General features: G+C 40.6%; 2 protein-coding genes across 6 annotated transcripts; both read left to right on the top strand.

The window, feature by feature from the left end:
* Positions 1-527: 527 nt before the first annotated feature.
* Positions 528-12,263, top strand: si:ch73-140j24.4 (uncharacterized). 4 transcript variants are annotated; one of them, XM_027028765.3, is made up of 9 exons: positions 528-789; positions 1,878-1,938; positions 3,402-3,563; positions 4,821-5,018; positions 5,624-5,884; positions 6,084-6,170; positions 7,363-7,486; positions 7,585-7,629; positions 7,841-12,263. In XM_027028765.3, the coding sequence occupies exons 1-9, from the start codon at positions 731-733 to the stop codon at positions 10,588-10,590; spliced, it is 3,747 nt and encodes a 1,248-aa protein (XP_026884566.2). In that variant the 5' UTR covers positions 528-730; the 3' UTR covers positions 10,591-12,263. The 4 variants fall into 4 exon arrangements, 3 of the variants coding, with proteins under 3 accessions (XP_026884566.2, XP_081551015.1, XP_081551014.1); XM_081694888.1 differs by lacking the exon at positions 528-789 and adding an exon at positions 862-980; XR_014115935.1 differs by lacking the exons at positions 7,585-7,629; positions 7,841-12,263 and adding an exon at positions 6,840-6,997 and having other exon boundaries at positions 7,363-7,479.
* A 1,011-nt stretch (positions 12,264-13,274) lies between these two features.
* On the top strand, positions 13,275-22,676 carry LOC113589217 (RING finger protein 11-like). 2 transcript variants are annotated; one of them, XM_027028761.3, is made up of 3 exons: positions 13,275-13,851; positions 17,740-17,909; positions 19,512-22,676. In XM_027028761.3, exons 1-3 carry the CDS (start codon positions 13,729-13,731, stop codon positions 19,681-19,683), a joined length of 465 nt encoding a protein of 154 aa, XP_026884562.1. In that variant the 5' UTR covers positions 13,275-13,728; the 3' UTR covers positions 19,684-22,676. The 2 variants fall into 2 exon arrangements, with proteins under 2 accessions (XP_026884562.1, XP_081551023.1); XM_081694897.1 differs by lacking the exon at positions 13,275-13,851 and adding an exon at positions 13,858-14,678.
* Positions 22,677-23,325: the final 649 nt, after the last annotated feature.

Below are 23,325 nucleotides of genomic sequence, written 5' to 3'. Positions count from 1 at the left end.
TCCCACACCTACATATTAGGGGAAGTTCTGAAGAGCACTATCACGCATTTGAACATTGCAGTTTTCGCCTGAATATGCGCTCTCACTTTATTGACGTTTTTCAGTTCGTTGACTATGTTTACCATGACAGACGTGTTTGCTATGCGTGCTGTGTACTGTATTTACATATGAATGTGATGTTATCCTGTCTTGCGTTAATATTTGTCTGTGTTGAACCTCAGGCAAGCAAGAAAACTTTGACTTTGGATATCAATGCTGCTTCAATATACTTTAATACTTGCAATCTGGCTTCCAAACACAATTACTCATTATAAGTTATTAAAACGCTGTTGTTTCATTTCAGAACAGTAGGTATCACCAAATGGGATATTTCTGATATGGATTTTAAGTCAGGGCTGATAAACAGTGTATTTGAGTGATGCTGAAACTGCAAACCTTTTCCCGAAGCGCTCGGGAGAGTTGCGCCCAGACGGCCCGCCCTGTCAAAAGCGCAAAAGGCACCACGTGATTCCAGTCTGACGCTCAAGGAGAGCTGAATGGATTTCAAGGAGAGCTCCTTGCTACATTAACCGACATCGCCGCGTTTAATTCACCGTAAGAAATTTAAATAACGTTTGCTTGACTTAATCCTAGTCTGCGCACAACACAGGCACCGCGTCGCTACGCGCATCGGCGCATCCTCACGTAGACGTTAAGCACCTAGAATGATAGATCAAATTGCACCGCTAATATGATGCGCTTTATACTAGACTGTCTTAGGCCCGGACGGCAGCGAGCTGGCTGTGGAAGGTACGCTGCAATATGATTTTTTTCACTTTTAGCTTTTTTACTTTGTGTAGACTTTTAAAATCTGCCCTGAATGTATTCGTGCAGCGTATATACCCTGTACACCGTATTTGTTGAGTGCGATGCAGGAAAAAAAGATGTCGTGATTGTCGGCAAGTAGAGTCATCACGTTTATTTGGTCATGAATTGCAATGGTAAATTCCACTTTGCACCATACAGTCATATATTTAAAACCTTATGAGTTTGAGTAATTTTTGTTCTCAGAAAAAAAAGGTGTCGTACTGAATTACATCTAAATAAAACCTAATGAACCTAATCTTTAGGTGATTCTAAATTGTTTTCGGAATATGAGTCATCCCTAGGCTACCAATATACTTTCCTATCATTCATGTAATTTAACATTTAATATGTTAAAGTTGCCAACGATAACCTATCATAATTATTAATATTATTATTGTTGCTGTTATTATTATTATTATTATTATTATTATTGGGCTATGTGGCAGCTGCGCCTCATGTCGTATCTATGGCATATGTGAATCACCTATTTGTGCTGTGCTGTGTATAGAACGCGGTGCTGTATTTTCTGAATGAATCTTACGCGTTCGCTAAGCTCAGCGTCCAACGCAGGTACAGCTCCTCTCCACGCGTAGCTATCTAAAACTCGGGTATAAATTGACAACAACATCCTCGTAACATGAGAATGTGTGGGGTACAGTATATATATATATATATATATATTTTTAAAACAGAATCCAACTCCATGAGTCATGAATGTTCCTATCCCACACATATTCATTCACGCACCCTGACTCACCCAGACTCCTCGTTTTTCATCCTGTTTCTTGCATCTTGCTGTTCAACAGTATCACCTAAATAATAACTAAGCTGTCTGCACAGAATAAGATGGCAAGGAAAAACGGGATCACTGTTATTTATAAATGCTATCCAGCTGCAGTTGTTAACTCCAGTAAATCCATTAAACATTAAGGTGGAAAAATATTTTATGCAGAGCTATAGAACCCCAGAGCTCTCATCTTTCTTCAGCTGTTTCTGAATATTTATATATTTCCCTGTTATTTGTTTTCCAGAGAAAATTCAGTCGAACTACAAACAAAAGAAAAAGAGGTTGCCAACGATAATGAGATCAAGGTATGCTGTATACATAAAAGCATGAAAAGTGCACAATAGCAGAGGTTAGGAATTATAACTGACCATTTACTGTAATATATTTATCAGTTATTATTCATTCCCAGTCAGTCTTTGCTTTGAATGTAAAGATGTTTGCTAAATTGCTTTTTGGAATCCCATATCATTAAAAGAAAACAGGATTTGGTACAGTCGTGTGATTTCTGACCTGACAAGGGTTAATGAATTACATCAGCTGAGGCATGAAGGACATGTTGTTAGTGCAGGTCAGAAGCAGGCTTATTGCAGTCTTTGCTGGGTTTTATGGGCATTCAAGAGCGAAGTGTATCACAGCACCAGTGCAGTGGCACTGATGACATCACAGTGCTATTTTGGTGCCAAGTTGCCTGTGATTGGTGCTCCAAAGGCAAACCCCGCCTTTTGGGCTCAGCGTAGACTGGGTGCCAGATAATTGAGTTCGGCTCTCCTGTATGTGAGGGAAAGCTCCATATTTTCCTGAATGTATGTTAGTGCGATACTTGTCAGAAGAGCTCTGACAGATGTTGAGGGAACAGCTGCTTGTGTCTGTGTGTTTCTTTAAAAACGAAAAACATCACCGCCATTATATTCATTACATTTTGCCAAACATCTATCAGGCATGTGCTGTAATATTTGCCCAGTTCCATACCTTAGTTGTATATTACAAAGCTTTTACTGTAGCAAAAGTCCAATGATGAAATTAGCTGAAAGGAGCACCATAATCTAATTGGCCCAGAGCGGGCTTCAATAGGAATGAACAGATTCACGGCCTTGGGAAGAGTGTGGCGTCCCACTGGGAATAGGTCTGGGATCTTGGTAAATTTCATTTTAGTCTTCAAGCTCTCTTAGAGATGTTTGCTCAGTATTAAAACCAATTTTAAAAGTCATAGTCTCTATTACAGCCATCAGTACTAGTGACATCTGGATACAGTATTGAGTCTTATTGCTTGCATTCACTGGGCTGGAATCACAGCATTAAATCCCATGTCCTAATATCAGATGGTTTCTCTGTCAAAAAGGACAGCTCTTGAGACAAAGTATGCTTTCTTATAAAAACAATCACTTGGAAATTGTGGCTACTGTAGGTTTGCTAAGTATATCAATGACACAAATATTTCACTGCATGATTAAAGCCGTGAAATCTTTCCCCTGTATAAAAATTGTGCTTAGGCAGTCTCGCATTTTCATTATCTATTAGAAGAAATACATTCTCAAGCTGGTACTGTGGCAAGTCTGTGAGATCTGTTAAGAAACCGCCCACCATTACACGAGAATTTCAGCCCATTTTGTACTGAGTTATTTAACGTTGCCTTGGGGGGAAGTGTATGCCTGCTATTTCTGCTGGTGTCAAAGTGTACAGACTAATTCAAATCCTCTCTGAGCCCAACTGTCCACCGAGCCACGTGCCTGTCCCGTGCTGTGATCCGTCCCTCCCCTGTGTCTGGCAGGGGCTGGAGGACATGGTGGCGATGGAGGAAGGGGCGCTGGGGAGAGAGCGAAGCCTGCGCCATGACACACAGCAGGCCCTGGAGCTGCTGGCCCAGAGGAGAGCCCAGCTCCGCGAGCAAATCCAGGGCATTCACGAGCAACGCGAACAGGAAGGACAACTGGTGAAACACCCCCCTCGCAATGCACACACGCTTGCATACGCACACCCACATACACATACGTATTCATACACTCTCTTAAAACCGATCAAATATGATCTAGCTGCTTGACATTTGCAGGTGTGGCCTTTTTGGTCAACGTGATGGGATGTCATAGGTTGAGCTACACTGACACTGGAATCAAGGGGTAAACAAGAGTTTCCGAGCTGTAGGGGTTTAGGGATCTAGTTGTTTTTGCTTTCCTCGGTCTATAAAACATCTACGTCCGCTGAACACCCGAAGCCATTTGTCAGTTTAAGCAATATGAAACAAATGAAACCTATCATAGATGTCATTTTTTAACACATAAGAAGCTTTTGCTTTTTTGCTAAATTAGAAGCTGTTATACGTATGATACAACGACCACTTAGTCCTCTGTGTCATCGCTCAATAGCCTGTCCCGTCTCATCTTACAGTGACAGTTTTACAGGCCATGTCGCAGGCTTGTGCACTGTACAGTATAGTCTGGAATGAAGTCGGCACTGATGCAGTTTGGTTTTGTCTCTGCACTTCAGCACAATGGCCCTAATAGAAGAACAAGAATTAAATGGTCAAATTTTGATTTTAATTGTAAATCATTTGCAGTCAATGAGTGCCTAAAGTCTGCTATCCTTAAAAGCACCTGGTGCTGGGTACCCTACCTGGGGAAGCACTACCAGTCCTGTAGTGAACTTTATTTCAGGGGCTTTTCTCCTTCAGTAAGTGAAATGCATGCACATGGAGATTTAGCCAGTGAGGAACATTCCACTCTGGAACACCATGTAAAACCCAGTAGTTCCTTAGCTTTAAAAAGCTATCCAAGACACAACTGAGCAGCCAATTGTGCAGATCCCTTTGGTTTATTACAATAAGAGGACTATGTTTAAAAATGGTTGCACCATACCTGTAAGTCATTTGTGTGGCCAAGTAGTCAAAGCAACAAAAATCATGCAAGAGTGCGCACACAACACATTGAACACTCTTATCTGTTATAACCATAGTCAATCTTCTACCTTCCTGTAGAGTTTAGCTGCCCATATCTAACACCTGGACTAACCAGTCAGCACTTTGAGAAGGCAGTGATTCTCGGTATCAGTATATAAGATGGAGCTACATTTTGCAGGAAGGTAGATCTAGAACAGAGTTGGTGACCAGTGTCTTGTAGTATTTAACCTCATGAAATGTTTTCACCCCCTTCCCATCCCCCAAACCTCCTCCTCTGCAATGTGCCCCCACTTCAAGCTCCTGTCACTGCGTGAGGAGCAGGAGGAACTTGAGCAGACAGCACAGGAGTATGAGGAGGAGCTGAGGAGAGCCAAAGAGGAGCTGCAGCGCCTCCGTGAGGAGATTGGTGTTGCCAGGACACAGGTGGAGGAGGCATATGAGTGGATGGGTCCACTGAAGCAAGCCATAGGCGACACGTACACAGAGATTAGTGAGGTCAGAGGCCACCTCCCCCTCAGCAGTGGCACATTATAAAGGGGCATTAGTAGGGACTTAAAATGTATTATTTGTAAAGGGAAATTTACTTGTGTTTTCATTTACCTGTAAAGAAACATATTACATTTGAATCATTCATTCCAATTATCTGGTATTTGCATCTTATGAAGAATCAAAATGAATAAAAAAGAACATTTTAAACTATAAATAAATACATACATATATAAAACACTGTAAGTGGTGTGCAGCTTCCAAGAGGAATGTATTGACTCCTTGTGTTTTCCTATCCTTTTACAGTAAAAGTCTTAATATTTTTTGGATAATAGGCCAAAACAAAATGTTTTTAAGTGACATTTTTTCTATATAAGAACTTTAAGATGGAAAACACCAAGCTGCCATTAAACTAAATTAGCATTAGCCTGTATATGTGAGGATTGGAGGGTTGTAAGCATCCATGCATGTGCTTAGTCATAATGGATGTCACAATAATAAAAAGACAAAACTAAATGAGTCTGACTGAGGAGTCCAACAGCTTTTGGGTAGTTGGATTTATGATTGGTTTAAGTGTGGTTATTGTAAAATAACTGGTTTCGTTTCTCACAAAGGCCAAACAGAGACTAGGTGAGCTGATTACTGAAATGACTGCCATTGAGGCCTGCGTTCCTGAGATTAGCTGCCGCCAAGCCGATGAGCCCTTGCACATGGCTCTGGACAGCAGTTCAAGAGAGGAAGAGGAAGATGGAGAGATGTACTGTGGACATGTCTGTGAGGAAGACAACACTTTTACTCAAAACACTGCAGAAAAGAAGCATTGCAAACAGGAAGCAAGCAAAGAGGGCCTAGAGAAACGTTCTGTGGAGAACATGGTATGTTCACAGTACTACTTATGGTATTTACCTTACTCAAATATGCTAAAATTATTTGAATGTACACAAATCATTTTAAATGATTGCATTTATGATCTGTCAGTTTCACCTGCTTTCCTGTTCGTTTGTTTGTGTATTTGTCTATTGCGGTCTTCCTCTTTATCTGTTTGGTCTTTTTTTTGTGATGTTTATCTCACAGAAGAGCAGTGGTTCATCTTCCTTCACAGAGATAACTCTGACAGAAGTTAAAGAGGAGGATACTTCACTCAGATCAATCACCCCACAGGTAACAGCACTTTAAGCTGTTGCATAACAGCTCATGGTTGAAGACATATAGTCCCTATATTCTGAACATGAAAGTGCTGCTCTGGCCTTTTTTTGAGCACAGCATGTATAATTCAGAATACAATGATAAATTTCAACTCAGACCTGCAAATATGGAACATGCTGAGCTTGCTTATGCTGTATACTGTAATTCACAGAGCTGCAACCCTGAACCCAGAGTTCAGTATGTCATTAGCCCTGACTCTATTAACAAAGCGATGCTTACTATTGATGCAAACATCAGTGTTACATCTGTATATTTATATTTTTTCTTCTCACAAGAAAAAAGACTTAATCTTTTGTGGATATTATGTAAATATTAATATTATTATGGTAATAAAGTGATATGATTTGTATGATAATATTATTTAAGTAAAATTACTAATGGGGCATTTGGATTTAAGATCAGACAAAGACCAGACAAAAAATTAATCACCTGTGACTGAAACATACCTAACCATGTATTATACCCCCATGAGTACAAATAACAGCTGTTATTTGATTTGGAACGGACTGGACAAGTTTCTGGATGTAGGCAACATCAATGTTCAGCCAGTCATGCTTCAAAAAATTGTGCAGTTTGGCCAGATTTCATGGATAATCTTCTCTGGCATCTTGCTTGATGTTCTAGCTAGTCCCAAAGATTTTCAAGAGGATTCAAATCTGGGGATATTGCGGGCCAGTCCAGCTGTGTCAATGCTCCTGAATATTCACCATGACAATCCGCATCCCTGTGAATGTGAGGATTATCATCCTGGAATAAAGGGATAGGAATGTTCCAGACAAAAGGTGGTTGTCCACCATCTTAATGTAGGCATTGTGGTTCAAATGTACTATCCCCTCAACAAAAGCACCCATTTCCCTGTAATTAGGGAGCATGAAGTGCTACCATTTTAAAATCACTATCACTCATGGTGACAATTTTTATTATTTTTTTTGTCTGGGGAGCTTATATAACAGCACTGTGCCCCATTAAAGTGCACAGTGTGCATGTTTACAGTGCTCTGTTTAGCACATTTTTTTCACTTTCTATTTTAAGCATTATTTAACAGTATAAGTCTGCTCTTTGCACTGAATAAAGATTCTTGTTTAAATATAATAAGAAATGGGTACTTTGTCTGTCATATTGGGTACTGGTGTTCTCCATTTTAAAGCACATGGACTCTGCTGATCTGGAAGAAGAGGACTTTGAAATCGTCCAATCCCTTGTGACAAAACCTGTCAGCCAGGCTGCCAGCAGGGAATTTGACTTCTTCAACCCAGACCCTTTTGTTGATCGTAAGTGGAACACATTTGATTTCATAAACCTTAAATAAAATCAAGCCTGTGTAGCTATGGGTTATTTCAAACTCCTCCTGTCCTTTACTTCTCTCTAGATGATGTGTTTGGAGATGACCGATTTCCCAAAGTAGACATGACAGGTTAATACCTTTCATTTACTATTGATACTAGAATTTTCAGAAATAACGCATATCTCTATACTATTGTCATATAAGATGGGGTCAAAGTAAACATAGTTTAATTACTTCTTAGACATAAACAATTAGGTAGACTGGTAAGGAAGGACAGGACTCTTTTTTAAGAAATGTTGAATCAGAATCAGTTACTAACATCATGTTGTTTTTTTCTCAGAATTCCTATCTGGTGATCCATTCAAAGGCACTGACCCCTTTGCTTCTGATATCCTTTTCAATGATGTAGCAGATGTCCAGTTCGTTCAGGATTACCCCTTTATTCAAGAAAGCAATGCTAAAGATTCCAACCATATGTCCTTTGGTCTTGGATCGACCAGTAAAGACAAACATACTGACACATCTAATGTTGTGGAACCTAATTTGGTAGGGACTAACTGCAGTCAGTCTGTTGACTCTGGAATGTTTGAGCAAAATCTTGCGGAGCCCAGTGACTCTGAGAGGTACACGCCATATAGTGACATCTGCTCAGAAGTTGGAACCAACATGACCACAAGCCAGGATCTTGACAGCATGGACCTGAAAAACACTCTAGGTATGGAGGGCAACCTCAGCACAAACTCACAACTCAAGGATAAAGGACGTTTTGACCTCATCCACTGTGAGCTCGACATTCATGAATCTGTTTCCAGTAATACTTCCACAGTCGACAGCTCCTTTGATGGAGATTTTGGTACATTCAGCCAAACAGAAGCTGAGGCTGGACCGACTTATGTTAGAGCCAATCAGGCGCTGTATGGTCTTCAGCGGATTGACACAAGCTTGTACACCCGATTCCCGCTCAGTCCTGAAGGATACGACCCAGAGCCAATGGTTCCTGTCACTGCAGACAAAGACAAATCAATTAAGGTGGTGGATTCTTTTGCCTTCATTGCTGATTATAGTGCTGCAAGTGAATCAAGACCCAAGACTGAAGATTCAGAACATGTGTCCCCTCACACTGACTTTGATAATCCTGGTGATCGAAGTCCACTCTGTCATGAATTTACTGGTGTAGGTTCAGACACTACAGACATTAGGCAAACAAATAGTTCAGAACCCACTGAAACAGACATATATGACCACAAATTTGGAGATATATATTTCTTTACAGTGAGGTTAGATCCTGGTAGTCCCGATACTAGCCCTGTTTCTGCGGAAGCCAGTGACAGGAGGCAATCGGAGTCAGACCATGCAAGTCCTGATACAGATGACTTTAACTGTGGTGGACCAGAAGATGAAAATCCTACACAAACCAGTCATGACACTTATGTTGAGGAAGGTTTTGCTAAAAAAGAATCAGAGATAGGAACAACGCAACCCTTTGGCAATGAGCTAGATGAAAGAGTGCATCCTGAGTTTGAGATGAGAAATACGGAATCCCCATGTTCTGAACAGCAAAGTGCTGCTCTGGCCTTTCTTGTCCACAGCATGTATAATTCAGAATGCAATGATGCATTTAAACCAGAAAATATGGAAAATGTTGACCCTGCCTGTGCTGCAGACACTAATTCAGAGAGCTGCAACCCTGAACCCATGGTTCAATACCTCATTAGCCCTGTCAAGCTTTGTGATCATACCTCCAGCCTTGAATCTAGCTTCATAGACCACTGTAATAGCTTGGATGGAAATCCCGAGCTTTTAGACTCCGAAAAAAACACCATAAAGGAGACCGACTCATGTGATGCTGAGCTCAAAGGTTTGGACCTGTTTGATTCTGTATCTTCAAACATCGCGACATGTGTATCTGAAGTGAAACAACCAAACCCAGTTTATTCTGTGTTTGCTGACAGTGGAAGACTAGATTCCGGCTATCATGAAAATAGTGGACCAGATACTTTTGATCTTTTACTTTTAAACTCCGAAAAAAACACCATAAAGGAAACCAACTCATGTGATGCTGAGCTCAAAGGTTTGGACCTGGTTGATTCTGTATCTTCAGACATCGCAACATGTGTATCTGAATTGAAACAACCAAACCCAGTCTATTCTGAGTCTACTGACAGTGGAAGATTAGATTCCGGCTATCATGAAAATAGTGGACCAGATACTTTTAGTCCAGCACCTACAGATACACATCCACTCTCTGGTGACATTGGACCAGGCTATGAAACTAATCAACCTAAGATGCATAGCCCTGGGAATTTGGATCAGGCGGCCCACGATCCCTTCAGTCCTGAGTCCAGTGACACGCTGATGTTTGATTCTGAACTAGAGATCTACAACCCTGCTACCAATGATGGAGCAATGAAAGACTCATGTCTTCTGTATATGGCCTCTTCAGACATGCTTGGGGATTCATTTAGCGGATCTGAAATGGATAGTTTTGACCCTTTCAGTCCTGTACCCCATATTACAGGGAGCCATTACATGGATATTCTTGTCCCCGGGTCTGCCCAAAACCATTCTAAATGTGGTAGAGAAACCAGATCCAGCAGTTGGGACTCTGGAGTCAGTCATTCACCTCAACTACACTGTGGATCAGCACTAACCAGAGAAGATACCCACCCACTGCATGAAGATAACCTTGTTGACCCTGAGGCTCAAAACTTTAGTTATTTAACCAATTGCTCAACAGAATGCCCATTTTTGAAGTCAGATTCAAATAACGTGAATGGTGTTAGCTCTTGTAAATCAAATATTGAGAATGTAGCAGAACAAGACAAAAATGCTATAGTAAATGTCACAGCAATGGCAGACCTTGCAGAAATAGATTTTTTCTGTTCTGAGCTCAGCAAAATGGTAGCCTCACGTTCCTCTGATTCTGTTCAGCAAAGTGTTGCCGAAATGTTGTTTGGATCCAACCCTGACACTGCCAAGTTCTATCCATGGGATCTGGAAAGCAGCAAATTGCTTGTTAATGAGCACTCAAAAACAGAAGTAGATTTTGGACATGCTCTAGATGATGCAGCGAAACCTAGCTTGCTATGAATACAGAGCAAAACATAATTCCTAAAATGGTTTATCTAATGTAGCTTTCTGATACTACTTTTAGAGAAGCTCCCTGATCTGAAATAAGGCTTCCAGGAAATTGTATCAGTCGAATGTTAATTTGAACAAACATATCATTTAAAGGCAGGTGTTAGGGAAGTGTTTTCAAGCTAGGGGAGACAAACATACATAAAGGTCACACAGAGAAACACAGAGGATTACTACAGGCAGATATCAGTCATAGATTGCAGAAAGTACCATACTTAATGTCCCTGCCTTTTAGAAAGGGGAATGATTACACCATCTTGATGGTATACAGTTTTCAAGTGATGCACTAGCCTGCAAATGAAGAATGAGAATAATCTAAGTAGCACCACAACTTCACATTTTCACTCTGTATGCCCATGTACAGTGTGCACGAATGCAAGGTACATTTCAAATATCTTGTTGTGTTGTGTAAATGTGTTCATTGTTCTGAGAATATCATTCAGTGATCTGAAAAGCATGTTACATTTTCAGCTTCTTTCCCAGACTTTTGGGTTACTTCAAAGGCATAACTAATGCCTTTATTCATGTATCTATACAAACACTAACTTGAGGCTGATCAAATGTAAACACTTGTTTAACAGCTTTAACATCTACAAAACTCAGGCAAATAGGAGAAATTGATTTTTATTTTTACCAGAAAATCAAAGGCAGAACATAAAATTGGCTAAATGGTTTCACAATTAATATTTATAGTTCAGGACTGCAATAAAGCTGCTGAGACTACATTTCTTCTTTTTTGAAAGAACACATCAGCTAAGGTGTCTTAACTGCTTCCTAACTGCTATCACTAAAGTAGTTGCTCTAAAATGCATCTGTGACCCTCCTGAGTTCTGTAATGAGCCCAGGACTTTCAGTTACATAAAACCATGTATTAGTTCATACATGGTCCAGCTACATTAACCAGTCAGGACACTTCTGAAAAAGGAGGCATCCATCCCTGACTGTCAATTATTATGCATATGCATGCAGCACATAGAAGGGTAGGCAAAGTGCTACATTTGCAATATCAGGGGTTGGGGAGGGCCCTGAGGTAAGATTTGGAGGGAGGGTGTGGGATTGACTCCTTTGTGGCTATGGCAGACTTTAGCAAGAACTGTAACACTGACTACAGCAGCTTTAATCTGCAGGAGTTTCATTGTCAGACTAGTTTCCAGTATGTCTCGGCACGAGACGCAGCTTATTTGAAATCTGGCAACGTTTCCATTTGCACAGTAGAAGATGCATTATTTTTTGTGCAGCCAGTGAGTCTGTTAAACAAGTAATAAAAGTATATGGACCACTGTATTTACTTACTATCTTGATTATACAGATTTATGTTATTTGTCAATGTCTTGTAAACATTGCATAAGAGTACTTCCTCTTCATTCATGTGAAGTTGCAATATTAGTCAACTTTAGACAATTGCTTACAAGCAAGTCATAATACATATAAAATATTATATTTAAGTGTTCTGCCTAATGTAACTACTAAAAACCCAAAAGAATGATAATTTGAAGACATTAATGATACAGGGTTTTCATATCTCTGTTCACACCTGTAGTAGTTGTCTGCCTGTCCTTGTGTGTAAATTGTTTTCCATTGCCACCAGAATATATTTGTAAAATAAAAATGAGTAAAAGTTTAAAGCTTCACATCCTACATATTAATAATTATTATCATGGGGTATTTAACTTCACTGATGTAGCCAGGATAAATTTGACTCATTCAAAGATATCAAAGATGAATGGCAAGTTTGTAGACACACTAAGTTTTTCAGGGAAAGCGTTATTGGTTGATGGTTCTACAAAACTTTAGCTGTGATGTTGGCTAAACCAGTTTAGCACCCTGCGTTGTGCAGCTAAACAGCATGTGGATTGTGTGATCAAACGGGTCATAAAGTGTTGTTAAAAAAAACCCAAAAACTATTACACTTAATAAAATTCAAACCATCTAAAACACATCACAAGCACTCCATGGATATGCTTAATTTATCAGGAAAGTCCATTGATATATATGAATCATTCATCATGAAACTCCATTGACATGTATCATTTATCAGGAATTCTTAAGGCTACATTGTAGAGCTTTATTGTCTTCTTGTAGACAAGATATACAATACCTGGCGAATCTTTAGGACAGAGGTCCTTCATCAGAGGTCCTTCCAGAAGTCCTTCATCGGCTGTGCAAGCAGCGTGCTTCTGAATTTGTAGGAGGAGGAACTAGTTTATATTAGAAAAAAATAGATGATACATCATAACATTCATTTCCATACTAAAGTTCTGAATGTGTAGGTCTTTTTCTGTGAGTTTCCCAATTTCATTGCTTTCATAACAACTGGCAATACAATGTCCAATTAATGCAATGTCCATTAGTATTCAAATGCCCCTGGAAACGACAAGTCCTTAATTCTGATGGTCCGAAGGTGTTCAACAAACCGATCAGAAAGCCTTTTCTTGGCTTCTTTGATGCACTGCTGATTACATCTCTTGCAAGTAAGACGGCAGACAGCTCCAGTCTATATTCCACGTGGGCCAAACCATCCACTCACCATACGACCCGCCTACTACTTGCGTCACAGAACAACAGTGTGACGTGTAAGTGACGTGTTCGTGTTGTGTACTAGCAAGCTAACTGGCCGAAAAAGCGAAGAAACTGGGCGTAGAAAGGCAGTTGGGTAGCTAGGAGCACCATGTTCACACGGACGTTGTTGGAGTGAAAATATTTAGAATAAAACCTGTTTGTTTACATAGGCTTGAATCATATTGATCAGTGTATTGTCGATGTTCAGCGAAAAATTCTCAACAGTAGTTTAGCATGCTAGCTGTTAGCTAACCTGGCGTTAGTTAAGCAGATAGTAATCAACCACAAGCGAATGAGGTCATTTGTTTTGATATGGTTAGCTAGCTAGCTAAATAACTTAGCTAGTTGTTAGCTAATCGCTTGTTACCTAGTTGAATGAGAAAGCCGAAAATAGGTTTGTTTCGTTGTAACGTTCAGATTTCACAGTTCAGACTGCTTCTGAATAAGCTGAATAAGCTGACAGCTGCGAGAGAAACGGAGGAGCTAAGCAGCTAACTAGTAAACTAGCTAGCTAGCGTTGCTGAATTGAATATGGGCAACTGTCTAAAATCGCCGACATCGGACGACATCTCTTTGCTTCATGAATCCCAGTCCGACAGGGCCAGTTATGGAGACGGAGCAGACCCGGACTTAGAGCCTCCTCCGCCTTATGAGGTAAATTAGCTAGTATAGCATAGCAGGTCAATGTTGCCTGTTGAACAAACCGCTCATTTTAGCTTCCTAGCGAATTGTTTACCAACAAAGCCCTATCTAGCTTGCTGACTGCTTTTTAAAATCTAGCTAGCTAGCTAAGCAGAGTACAAGCTATAGCATTAACTAGATGGATATTCACCCTTTATTCTAGCAGCATATTAATATTTAGCTAGGTTAGTCGATAGTTTCAACACGCCCTAAGATGGTTTGGTAACTAGCTAATGTCCAACTTTGGTTATATCTAGTTACACTTGTCATAAGTAAGCGAATACTAGCTACGCTGCTTGTTTGTGTTAGCCAAATGTAGCCTATCTTGGTATTTTGCCTAGCTAAGTATGTCTCACAGCTGGTGGTTTCACTACCCACCACTGGCAAGTGCTCTGCGCCACTGTAGGTTAACTAACATCAAATTCACAGATTTAACTCGTGTCAGTGTCCGGGCAGGTATCTTAGCTAGCTAGTGTGTACCTGAGCCAAATTTTTGTAGCTTGCTACAAAAGGCTAATAATCAGAACCAGCAAACAAGCTAGGTTAACTAGCTAGCTAGCAAACCATCAAAGCGATTGTTGTCTGTTGAACATTCGTGGGCCCAGTGTTTGCGTGGAAACATGTTTTGGCCAACCCAGCTGTCACTGCGGATTGGTCAGGATGTCATGTTAACACGTTAGGATCTCCTATAACGTTTAATCTCAGAATTACGTCACTTATTACTATCGGGAATGAAAGTCAAAAAAGTCCTTGAGGCAGCCTCGACGTTTTTAAAAATCCTTCATAGTGTAGCAACTGAGGTAAGCGTCTGTTTAACCTACGCATCTATCTACTCAGTCTGTGGTCAGGACAAAGGCCGGTCGTATCTATCTACTCAGTCTGTGGTCAGGACAAAGGCCGGTCGTATCTATCTACTCAGTCTGTGGTCAGGACAAAGGCCGGTCGTATCTATCTACTCAGTCTGTGGTCAGGACAAAGACCGGGTCGCATCTATCTACTCAGTCTGTGGTCAGGACAAAGACCGGTCGTATCTATCTACTCAGTCTGTGGTCAGGACAAAGACCGGGTCGCATCTATCTACTCAGTCTGTGGTCAGGACAAAGACCGGTCGTATCTATCTACTCAGTCTGTGGTCAGGACAAAGGCCGGTCGTATCTATCTACTCAGTCTGTGGTCAGGACAAAGGCCGGTCGTATCTATCTACTCAGTCTGTGGTCAGGACAAAGACCGGTCGTATCTATCTACTCAGTCTGTGGTCAGGACAAAGACCGGTCGTATCTATCTACTCAGTCTGTGGTCAGGACAAAGACCGGGTCGTATCTATCTACTCAGTCTGTGGTCAGGATAAAGACAGGCTTGGAATGTCACTCTGGTGTCTTGTTTAGTGGCATGAGACTTTGGCTAGAAGTCCAAGCAACAAGTCACTTTAACAGTTTTTTAGTCCCAAATACAATTAAACAGTTCCCATGCAATTGTTTTCTTGTGCGACTTATATTTTACACACACATTGTAAATATTTAGAATGAATTTATGTAGATTGTACTTAAAAAACTGAATCACATTCCTATTTAGTGTTATAAGAGTGTTATTGCACAAGAAACAAAGTATTGCTCTCTTAGTTGGGGAGATGAATGACATGATAAGAAGTGGTAGTGTGATGAATACATAAGCAGATGTGTTGAAACAGTGATATTGCACCTGATAAGAGAGATTTCACAGAAAGAGAAAAATGTTGCATTTGGAAGTGGATATGCAAAAAAAAAAAAACGGCTGAAAACTGAAAATGATGTGGTGGTAGTTAAATGTAATGTGTGGTGGTTAGGTGAGGGTGACCACACACAAATAAAAACAGTAAATTATTGGTGTGGAGTCTGATTGCTGACGGAACGAAGGATCTGTGGTTGCAGTCTTTCTTACACAGAAGTCCGAGGAGTCTGGTGCCCAAAGAGTTGCTTAAAGCCCCTACAGAATTGTGCAGTGGATGAGAGGAGTTGTTTCGCTCAGCTATCATCCTGCTCTTTTCCACCACCTCCACAGATTCGAGAGGACAGTCCAAGTCAGAGGTTGCTCTCTTAACCAGCTTGTTTAGTCTTCTGTTCCTCTCTGAGATTGCATCTCCCCAGCCCACCACTGTGTAGAAGATACATGATGATACCACAGTGTAATAAAATGTTCTTAACAGTGGTCTGCACACTCCAGAGGACCTCAGTTTCCTCAGCAGATGGAGATGACCCTGGTCCTTCCTGTACAGGACATCTGTACTCTTAGACCAGTTCAATTTGTTGTTGAGGTGAACACTCAGGTATTTGTATTCCTCATCTCAATGCCCAGTCCCTGTATGTTCACAGGTGTGGTCTGAGGCGTCCTTTTTGGAGGTCAATCACCAATACTGTCAATGTTTTGTTTGTTTTTTTTATTTATTTATCCACAGATCTTTCACTCATTGAAATATTTTTAAAACAAATTATGTCTACATTATTAAAATCAAAACATGTAGCATATTAGCTTTGTGTTTTCCTTCTCTTTTTTTAAACCAAACCAAAAGCAGATCCAGTCCACTTGAATGCAGAGCATTACATTACATTTTGAACAGTTAATGCTTATTTTGGTGCAGTCATGGTTCCTGCACCTCTACCAGCCTGGTGCTTTCACTGGCCATTGTTGGCCCCACTCTGTCCAACATCTTGGTTGGGCACAGGCCGGTGTGCACTGTGTATGTAGAGAGATGGCAGAATGGGAGCTGTGAGCTCATCACTGCTTTTCCTCCTTTGACCCCTGCTGAAAACCAACATTCCCCAACCTAAAGACAAAAATTCAACAAATCCAAGGTATCTCTTTTGGCAATGGCAAAATATTTACAATCCTGATTATATTAAATCCAGATATTAAATATATTAAATCATTCAGTGAACTGAGAACTACACTGAGAACTACTCTGCCCATATTTTTGCTTATATGCACAAACCAATGGCCTGATTACTTCACTGCTTGCCTTTTTTTTTTTTTTTTTTTAAGTAGAACCAAACAATGTCATGTTTGGTTGTCCTCATTCTGTTGCTTTTTTTGCTAATCAGCACTGACATCCAAATTGTTGACACAATGCAAATTGTTTCTTAGTTTGTAAACCCTGTCCATTGGAGTAACGGCTAGAAAGTTTACCGCTGGTTTGTACCACAATCTTATGTGGGGTGTATGAAAGCATCTATCACAATGTGTGAACCAACCAGTTGTTGACTCCAGATGAGACTTTTCTGTATACACATGAATTAATTTGCTATGAAATGGACTGCTAATAGTTTCTGTTGGCTAATGACATAATACTTGGTAATAGAAAGCAGCATGCCTACTCCGTGTGATCTGCCAGTGTGGTGATGGTGGTTTTGTTTTGCTAAAGATTAGGGCAGTGCGCACAGTAGTTAGTCTTATTTGTAATATAAGCGTATGAAAGGACAGCATCATGCTGGTGCTTCACGGTGGTGTTTATCAGGTTTCACAGTGTTATTTCTGTGAGCATTGGAACTTGTAGGTCATGTAGAGCCAAAATGTCTGAATAGACAAACTGTCCCAGACTACACTGTTGTTAGACTTCTGATTCTGTGAGGATGAATTAACCTTACTTTGTAACTAAATGAAAGGGCATTCTTTGTAGCAACGTTAGCAACACCATTGGGTTCCTATCATTTTAATTAAGTCTTAAATGCCATAGAGCACCTCCTGTCTGTCTTTAGCTTTGCCTTTTTGGGATGGGTAAAAACATCAGTGGCAGGATAAAATCAGTGTCCATCCCTGATGCCTGTGTGTTACGCAGTGTTATACTGACCAGTCTCTTCCGTGTGCCTGCTACTTGTGTGTGCTATGCAGGAGCAGTTGCGGATGCCTGTGTACCATCCCACGCCCAGTCAGACGTGCTTGGCTACCCAGCTGACCGAGGAGGAGCAGGTCCGCATCGCTCAGCGCATTGGCCTCATCCAGCACCTGCCTAGAGGAGTGTTTGACTGTGGCAATGATGGCTCAGAGAAGAAGATTCGAGAGTGAGTGCACGTTAGCGGGCCGTGGCAATCTACAAGTGATCAGTGTTATGGCCCAGTGTCATTCATGTACAGAGATTGAAACACGTACAAGAAATGGGCTGCAGATGCTCAGTACCATCACCTGCTCCTCTAAAACAGAGTTAGGGAGTTTGAAATATTATGGCTTCATAAGCAAGCCCAAGAAACAGATAGGACCAGAGGCTTCTGTAGGGACAGATTCCATTTCCCTGGCTGAAGGCACCGATGTAGTAGTAAAGTAGAAAGGCACCAGTGATAGATGAGACTTTCCCAGAATTTGTGAAGGCCTCATCTTGGCTGACAGGTTGTCTTGGCTGACACCCTTCTGCAACATCTATTAGACCTCAGTAACATTGTTTCTGGATTGGCTAAGTGGGGAAGTGGTTTCTGTTTTTAAGAAAGGGAACCAGATAATGTGTGAAAATGATTGATAGATTTGTCAGCCTCCCTGGAAAAGTCTTTGCCAGGATACTGAAAAGAAGACTTTTTTCAGTTATCAAGTCTCGTATTCAGGAGAAACAATGCAAATTCTGTCCTGTGCAACAGTGCACCAGCTCTGTATTCTCTCCCAGATATTTGAGGGTGTATGAAAGTTTGCCACTCCAGAATACATGTGTTTTGTGGGTGTAAAGAAGGCATTTGACCATTTCCCATTGATGTTCTGGGGGGTTCTCCATGAGTATGAGGTACTGGGGCCACAATCTGAGTGAGAGTTGTGTCGAGAATGCCAAGAATGCAGTCACGCTTGTTCTGTGTGGGTGTTGAACTCCTCCAAGTTTGTGCCTCCATTCCTGATCATGATATTCATGAACAGGAAAGCAGGGCATAGTCAAGGGCAGGAGAATGTCTGGCAGAGGGGACTGGTAGGTTGCATTGCCGCTATTTACAGACTATGTTGTCCTTCTGGCTTACTCATACAGAAGTCTCGAGCGCACATTTTAGTGGTTTGCAGATGAGTATGAAGCGGTCAGTGTGCAGATCTGCTCCTCCAAGTTTGAGGCCAAAGCTGTCTACTAAAAAAGATGGCATACTGGCTCTGGGTAGGGGTGAATAGTTCCCCCAAGTGGAGGAGTTTATGTATCTCAGGGTATTGGTCACGGTATTGGGTTGTGAGAGAAACTATAGTTTAGGGGCAGGGGCAGTAGTAATGCAGCTGTTGTAATGGATTGTATTGTTGAAGAGGGAGATAAAGGGAAGTTTTAATTTACCAGTCTGTCTACATCAACACCCTCACCTGTAGTCATTTTGGTAATGACGGAAAGAACAGGATTACAGGTACAAGCAGCTGAAATGAGAATTCTTCGGCAGATAGCATGACTCACTCCCCGTAACTGAGGAACTCTGCTATCCAGAATGAACTAAGAGTAGAGCTGCTGCTCCTCTGCATTGAAAGTTGAGGTATTTTAGTTATCTGTAAAGCATGCCCCCTGATCTCTTCCTGATGTGGGAAGGGGCTGAGGATAGACACACCTGGGCTTCTTTGTACACACTATTGCCACACTGACCCTGAAATGGATTAATCAAATAACAAGATGAAATGTGACCACATCATAAAGATAAAACCTCTCTTCCTCTTCCCTGCAGGTGTGTGATTTGTATGATGGACTTTGTATACGGGGATCCCATCAGGTTCCTGCCCTGCATGCACATCTACCACATGGACTGCATAGATGATTGGCTCATGCGTTCCTTCACCTGCCCCTCCTGCATGGAACCAGTGGACGCAGCACTCCTCTCCACATATGAGACCAACTGACCACACCCATGTGGACTGTGCTCTCCAGATGATCCCCACCCGCTCCAATCTCCACACAGCCCAGCGCAACAAGAGCTGGAAGGGAAGCAGCCAAGGCCTCGGCCTGCTTGCGCAAGCAGTAGCCCATACTCTTGTGACCCTGTTCTAAAAGGCTGCTTCCTGCAGTTAAGGGTTTGGGATGTGGGTGTTTAAGCCAGTCCTTGATGACCCCCAGCCAGTGCATGTTCTTGCTTTCTGTTAGAGCTCCATCTGCTGCACCACTGACCTGGGAACAGCGTTCAGCATTCTGTTGCGCTCGATTATCTTGCTCAGGTGTAGAACTAGTTGGTTAAGTGGGAGTCCTCGAGGACCGGATTGAAGACCCCTGGGCTAGTGTTTCAGAGGAAGGTTATGGCTTTAAGCACTTCCAGGCTGTTGCAACCTGAAGAATTCTATTTAATAGACCTGGCCAGATGGTGATGTATAGCTCACCACCTCAGTGTTCCTAAATGTCACCGTCCTTCCAATATTGGCTAAAGGTGGCTACATATGTGATTGTTATCTGGCAAGAGGAATTTGTTTAATTAACCTGAGAAACACACAGTCCTGCTCTGGGGTATACAATGATCTTCCAGCCCACATATATATTGTATTTTAAGGCTGTTTTGTCCCCATTATTCTGTTAGCAAAAGAAGGTGAATGAATACTCTGGATCAATTCAGAAAACCAATGTTTTTAGTAATATGCAAAATTTTCTTGTTGAAGGGTAAGATAAGGATGTCGTAAGCAGCAGGTAATGCTTCACAATTGGCCAGAGCTGAGGATATCAAATGGCATATTTGGCTTGAATGTCCTTGTACAGCACTGTCGTACATATTTGTAACATTTACTTGAAATGTTCCTATGTTCAGCGCATACATTCTAATTGTTTCACTGCAGAGTCAGTCAGTAACATTCATGTGACTGGTGCATTTAATGGGTTTTTTTCCTTTCTCCAGAACACTGTACGAAATCACCTTCCAGCTCTTGTAGCATGTAGTCTTCATCAGTGATTGGTCAATTCCTGACTGTTTCACAGAGAGTGTGCTATTGTACACTGTTTTTCTAGTTAAAATATTGCATTGAATATGCACAGTATATGACATCTCCTTGGAGGCTAGTTGAACATCCTTGATGTTACAGTGTAAGAGACAAATTCTGTTTTCCCCTCAAAATCCAGTACCCACAACAGAACTGATACAACATGACAAATCTATGTACTTGAATCCCTGTGCAGTGGATTCAGCTAGGCCAGCGCTTCCTTGCATTCACCTTTTTGTTTGTTTGCTGACTAGGAAGTCCTGCTGCTGGTATATCCAGGCAGTATTGCGGAAGAGGAATTGAACAGTACTGGGCCAATTTTAAAAGGGCTTAATTGTGCATGGGGTAGGGGGATTAAACCAAATAACTACCTGTCCTAAATTTTGTATAGAAATGCTTGCACACAAACATCATATGTACTAAACCTAGAGTTTTGCACTTTACACCATGATAAAAAATGATGATAATGTATTTATGTATACCCTTGCACCAGTCTTGTTGTTTTTTTTAATTGTTCTAATGATTTGATGGATTTTATGCTCTCTCAAATGCAAATAGCACAGGTCACATATATCATGTATTTTTATTATTTTTTACAACTTTTGTTTATTGGAAACAACAAATAATACATCAGTCAAGAAACAAAATACAGTTCTACCATGATTTTCAGTTAGGACTCATTCCCTCACCCTTTCCCAACCCACCTAAACCTCCTAACCAGATAGTCCAAAACGTGTAAGGTTAGCGGTACGTCAGTCGCATTCTTTTCTAATCTGGATAAATTGGTGTTCATTTTAGTTTATATTAATTAATTCTATGTACTGCATTGAACTATCAGTCCTAAGGGGGCACATGAGGAGCAATTAATGCAAGCTACAGTGCTCTCCCAACAATCCTCTGAAAATTGTTTTAAGCTCATTCCCCTAGTCTAATTTAATTTTACTATAGTGGCATGTTCCTTTGTAATAACATAACTATAGATGTTTGATACTAATGATCTGTTCATAACTGAAATATCTAAAACTTTGACTTGGAAGGTAAATAAGGAAATGATGAATAACTCAAACTGAATAAAATGACTGCTCTTTGGCTGTTGTAAGCCAAATTTAGTTGATAACATCTCAAAACAGGTAAAGGTTAACCAGTTTTAAAAAATTAAATGATCTCTATGAACCGATAATAGGTTCATAGAGATCATTTAATTATTTAAAACTGGTTGCCCCATTGTTTAACGGCTATGTCCAAATTTCCATGAAGAAAAAATGTTTTATATAGGACCCAACAGTGAAAGTTTTTTAAGATTATACTGATGGTGAAATTGTGTCCAAATTTTAAGCGAACATGAAAATAGGATTACAGTTACAAAGGCTGCTGCAGAGATAATGGCTTAAAGAGATGTTGATAAGGAATGAGATTCAGTTCTACACCAGTACTCTTCTGGATTGAGTAACAAGAACAGGATCTTTTTGGAAATTTGCTGCCCATCATTAGATCAGTCAATTTGGCAAGGTCAAACCATGGGTGTACTTCTCAGAATGAGACATCTGCTAATCTTATCTCTTCTGTCTTTCCAAATAAAGGCTGAAATCACACTGTTTACACAGGAGAAGGTAGATTTTGGTAGGAAAATGGGAAAGGATATAAAAAGATATGAAAATAGTAGAATGTTCATTTTGATGTAATGAATTCTACCAGCCAAGGTCAAGGAAGGACTTTCCATCTTGTGGGATCTGATTTTGGAGATATGAAAAGGGAATTTGTTTAGCTTAATTAATGGCTGGCTCGTTGATAGAGTAGCAATTTATTTTAAATCCAGGGAATGTGCCAAATTTCACCAGCAAGTCTATAATTTCTGGTTTGTGAGTAACTTGCCCAGTGACATAAAGAATAAAATGACAATCTGTGGTCCATAGCTCCACAATGAATGCTTCTAATGGTTGGTGGTGTTTTAATTGCAATGGATAAGGGGTCAAGTCTAGTGGGTGCCATGCCAGAAAGGAAACTAAGGTGAGCATAGATACTTGGGACAGACACATGCTAATGGAAGTGTACAAAGGAGCCAAATCCATTAGACGAATGTTTCAGCAAATCCAAATTTTTGTAAAACTGCAAGTAAATCAGTTCAACTCTGCCAAATGCCTTCTTTGCATCTAAATAAATGACTACCTCTACAGTGAAGGTGAGCTAGGTTGAATTATACTTAAAGGTGTACAGATATTGGAGAAAGATTGTTGATCTTTCATGAAAACAATCTTGACTTCCAGATGACTTGCCACTACCTTTGCCAATATTTTTAAATTAACATTTAAAAGATTCAGTGATATCACTGAAGATTGTGGAGACTGCCTGTTTTTAATAGAAGTGAGATAGAGGCTTGAGGAAGGTGAGATGCAGATTTGTGAGAGCTTTCTCAAAGTATTGGGGCCAACTATACTTTTTAAAAATTCTAGTGGGTATCAATGCAGACCTAAAAAAAATATTTTGCATAATGTTAATAGAGTTATATATTCTTTTAGTGAAAGAATCTTTTTCAGTTCGGAATTTAGATCATGGTTGATTTTTGGGATACCTAGCCTTTCAACA

This window comes from Electrophorus electricus, chromosome 13 (genome assembly GCF_041902795.1).
Source record: "Electrophorus electricus isolate QZ-2024a chromosome 13, ASM4190279v1, whole genome shotgun sequence".
Taxonomy (NCBI): Eukaryota; Metazoa; Chordata; class Actinopteri; order Gymnotiformes; family Gymnotidae; genus Electrophorus; species Electrophorus electricus.
Note: the sequence above shows the minus strand (reverse complement) of the source record. Positions and strands in the feature narration are given on the sequence as shown.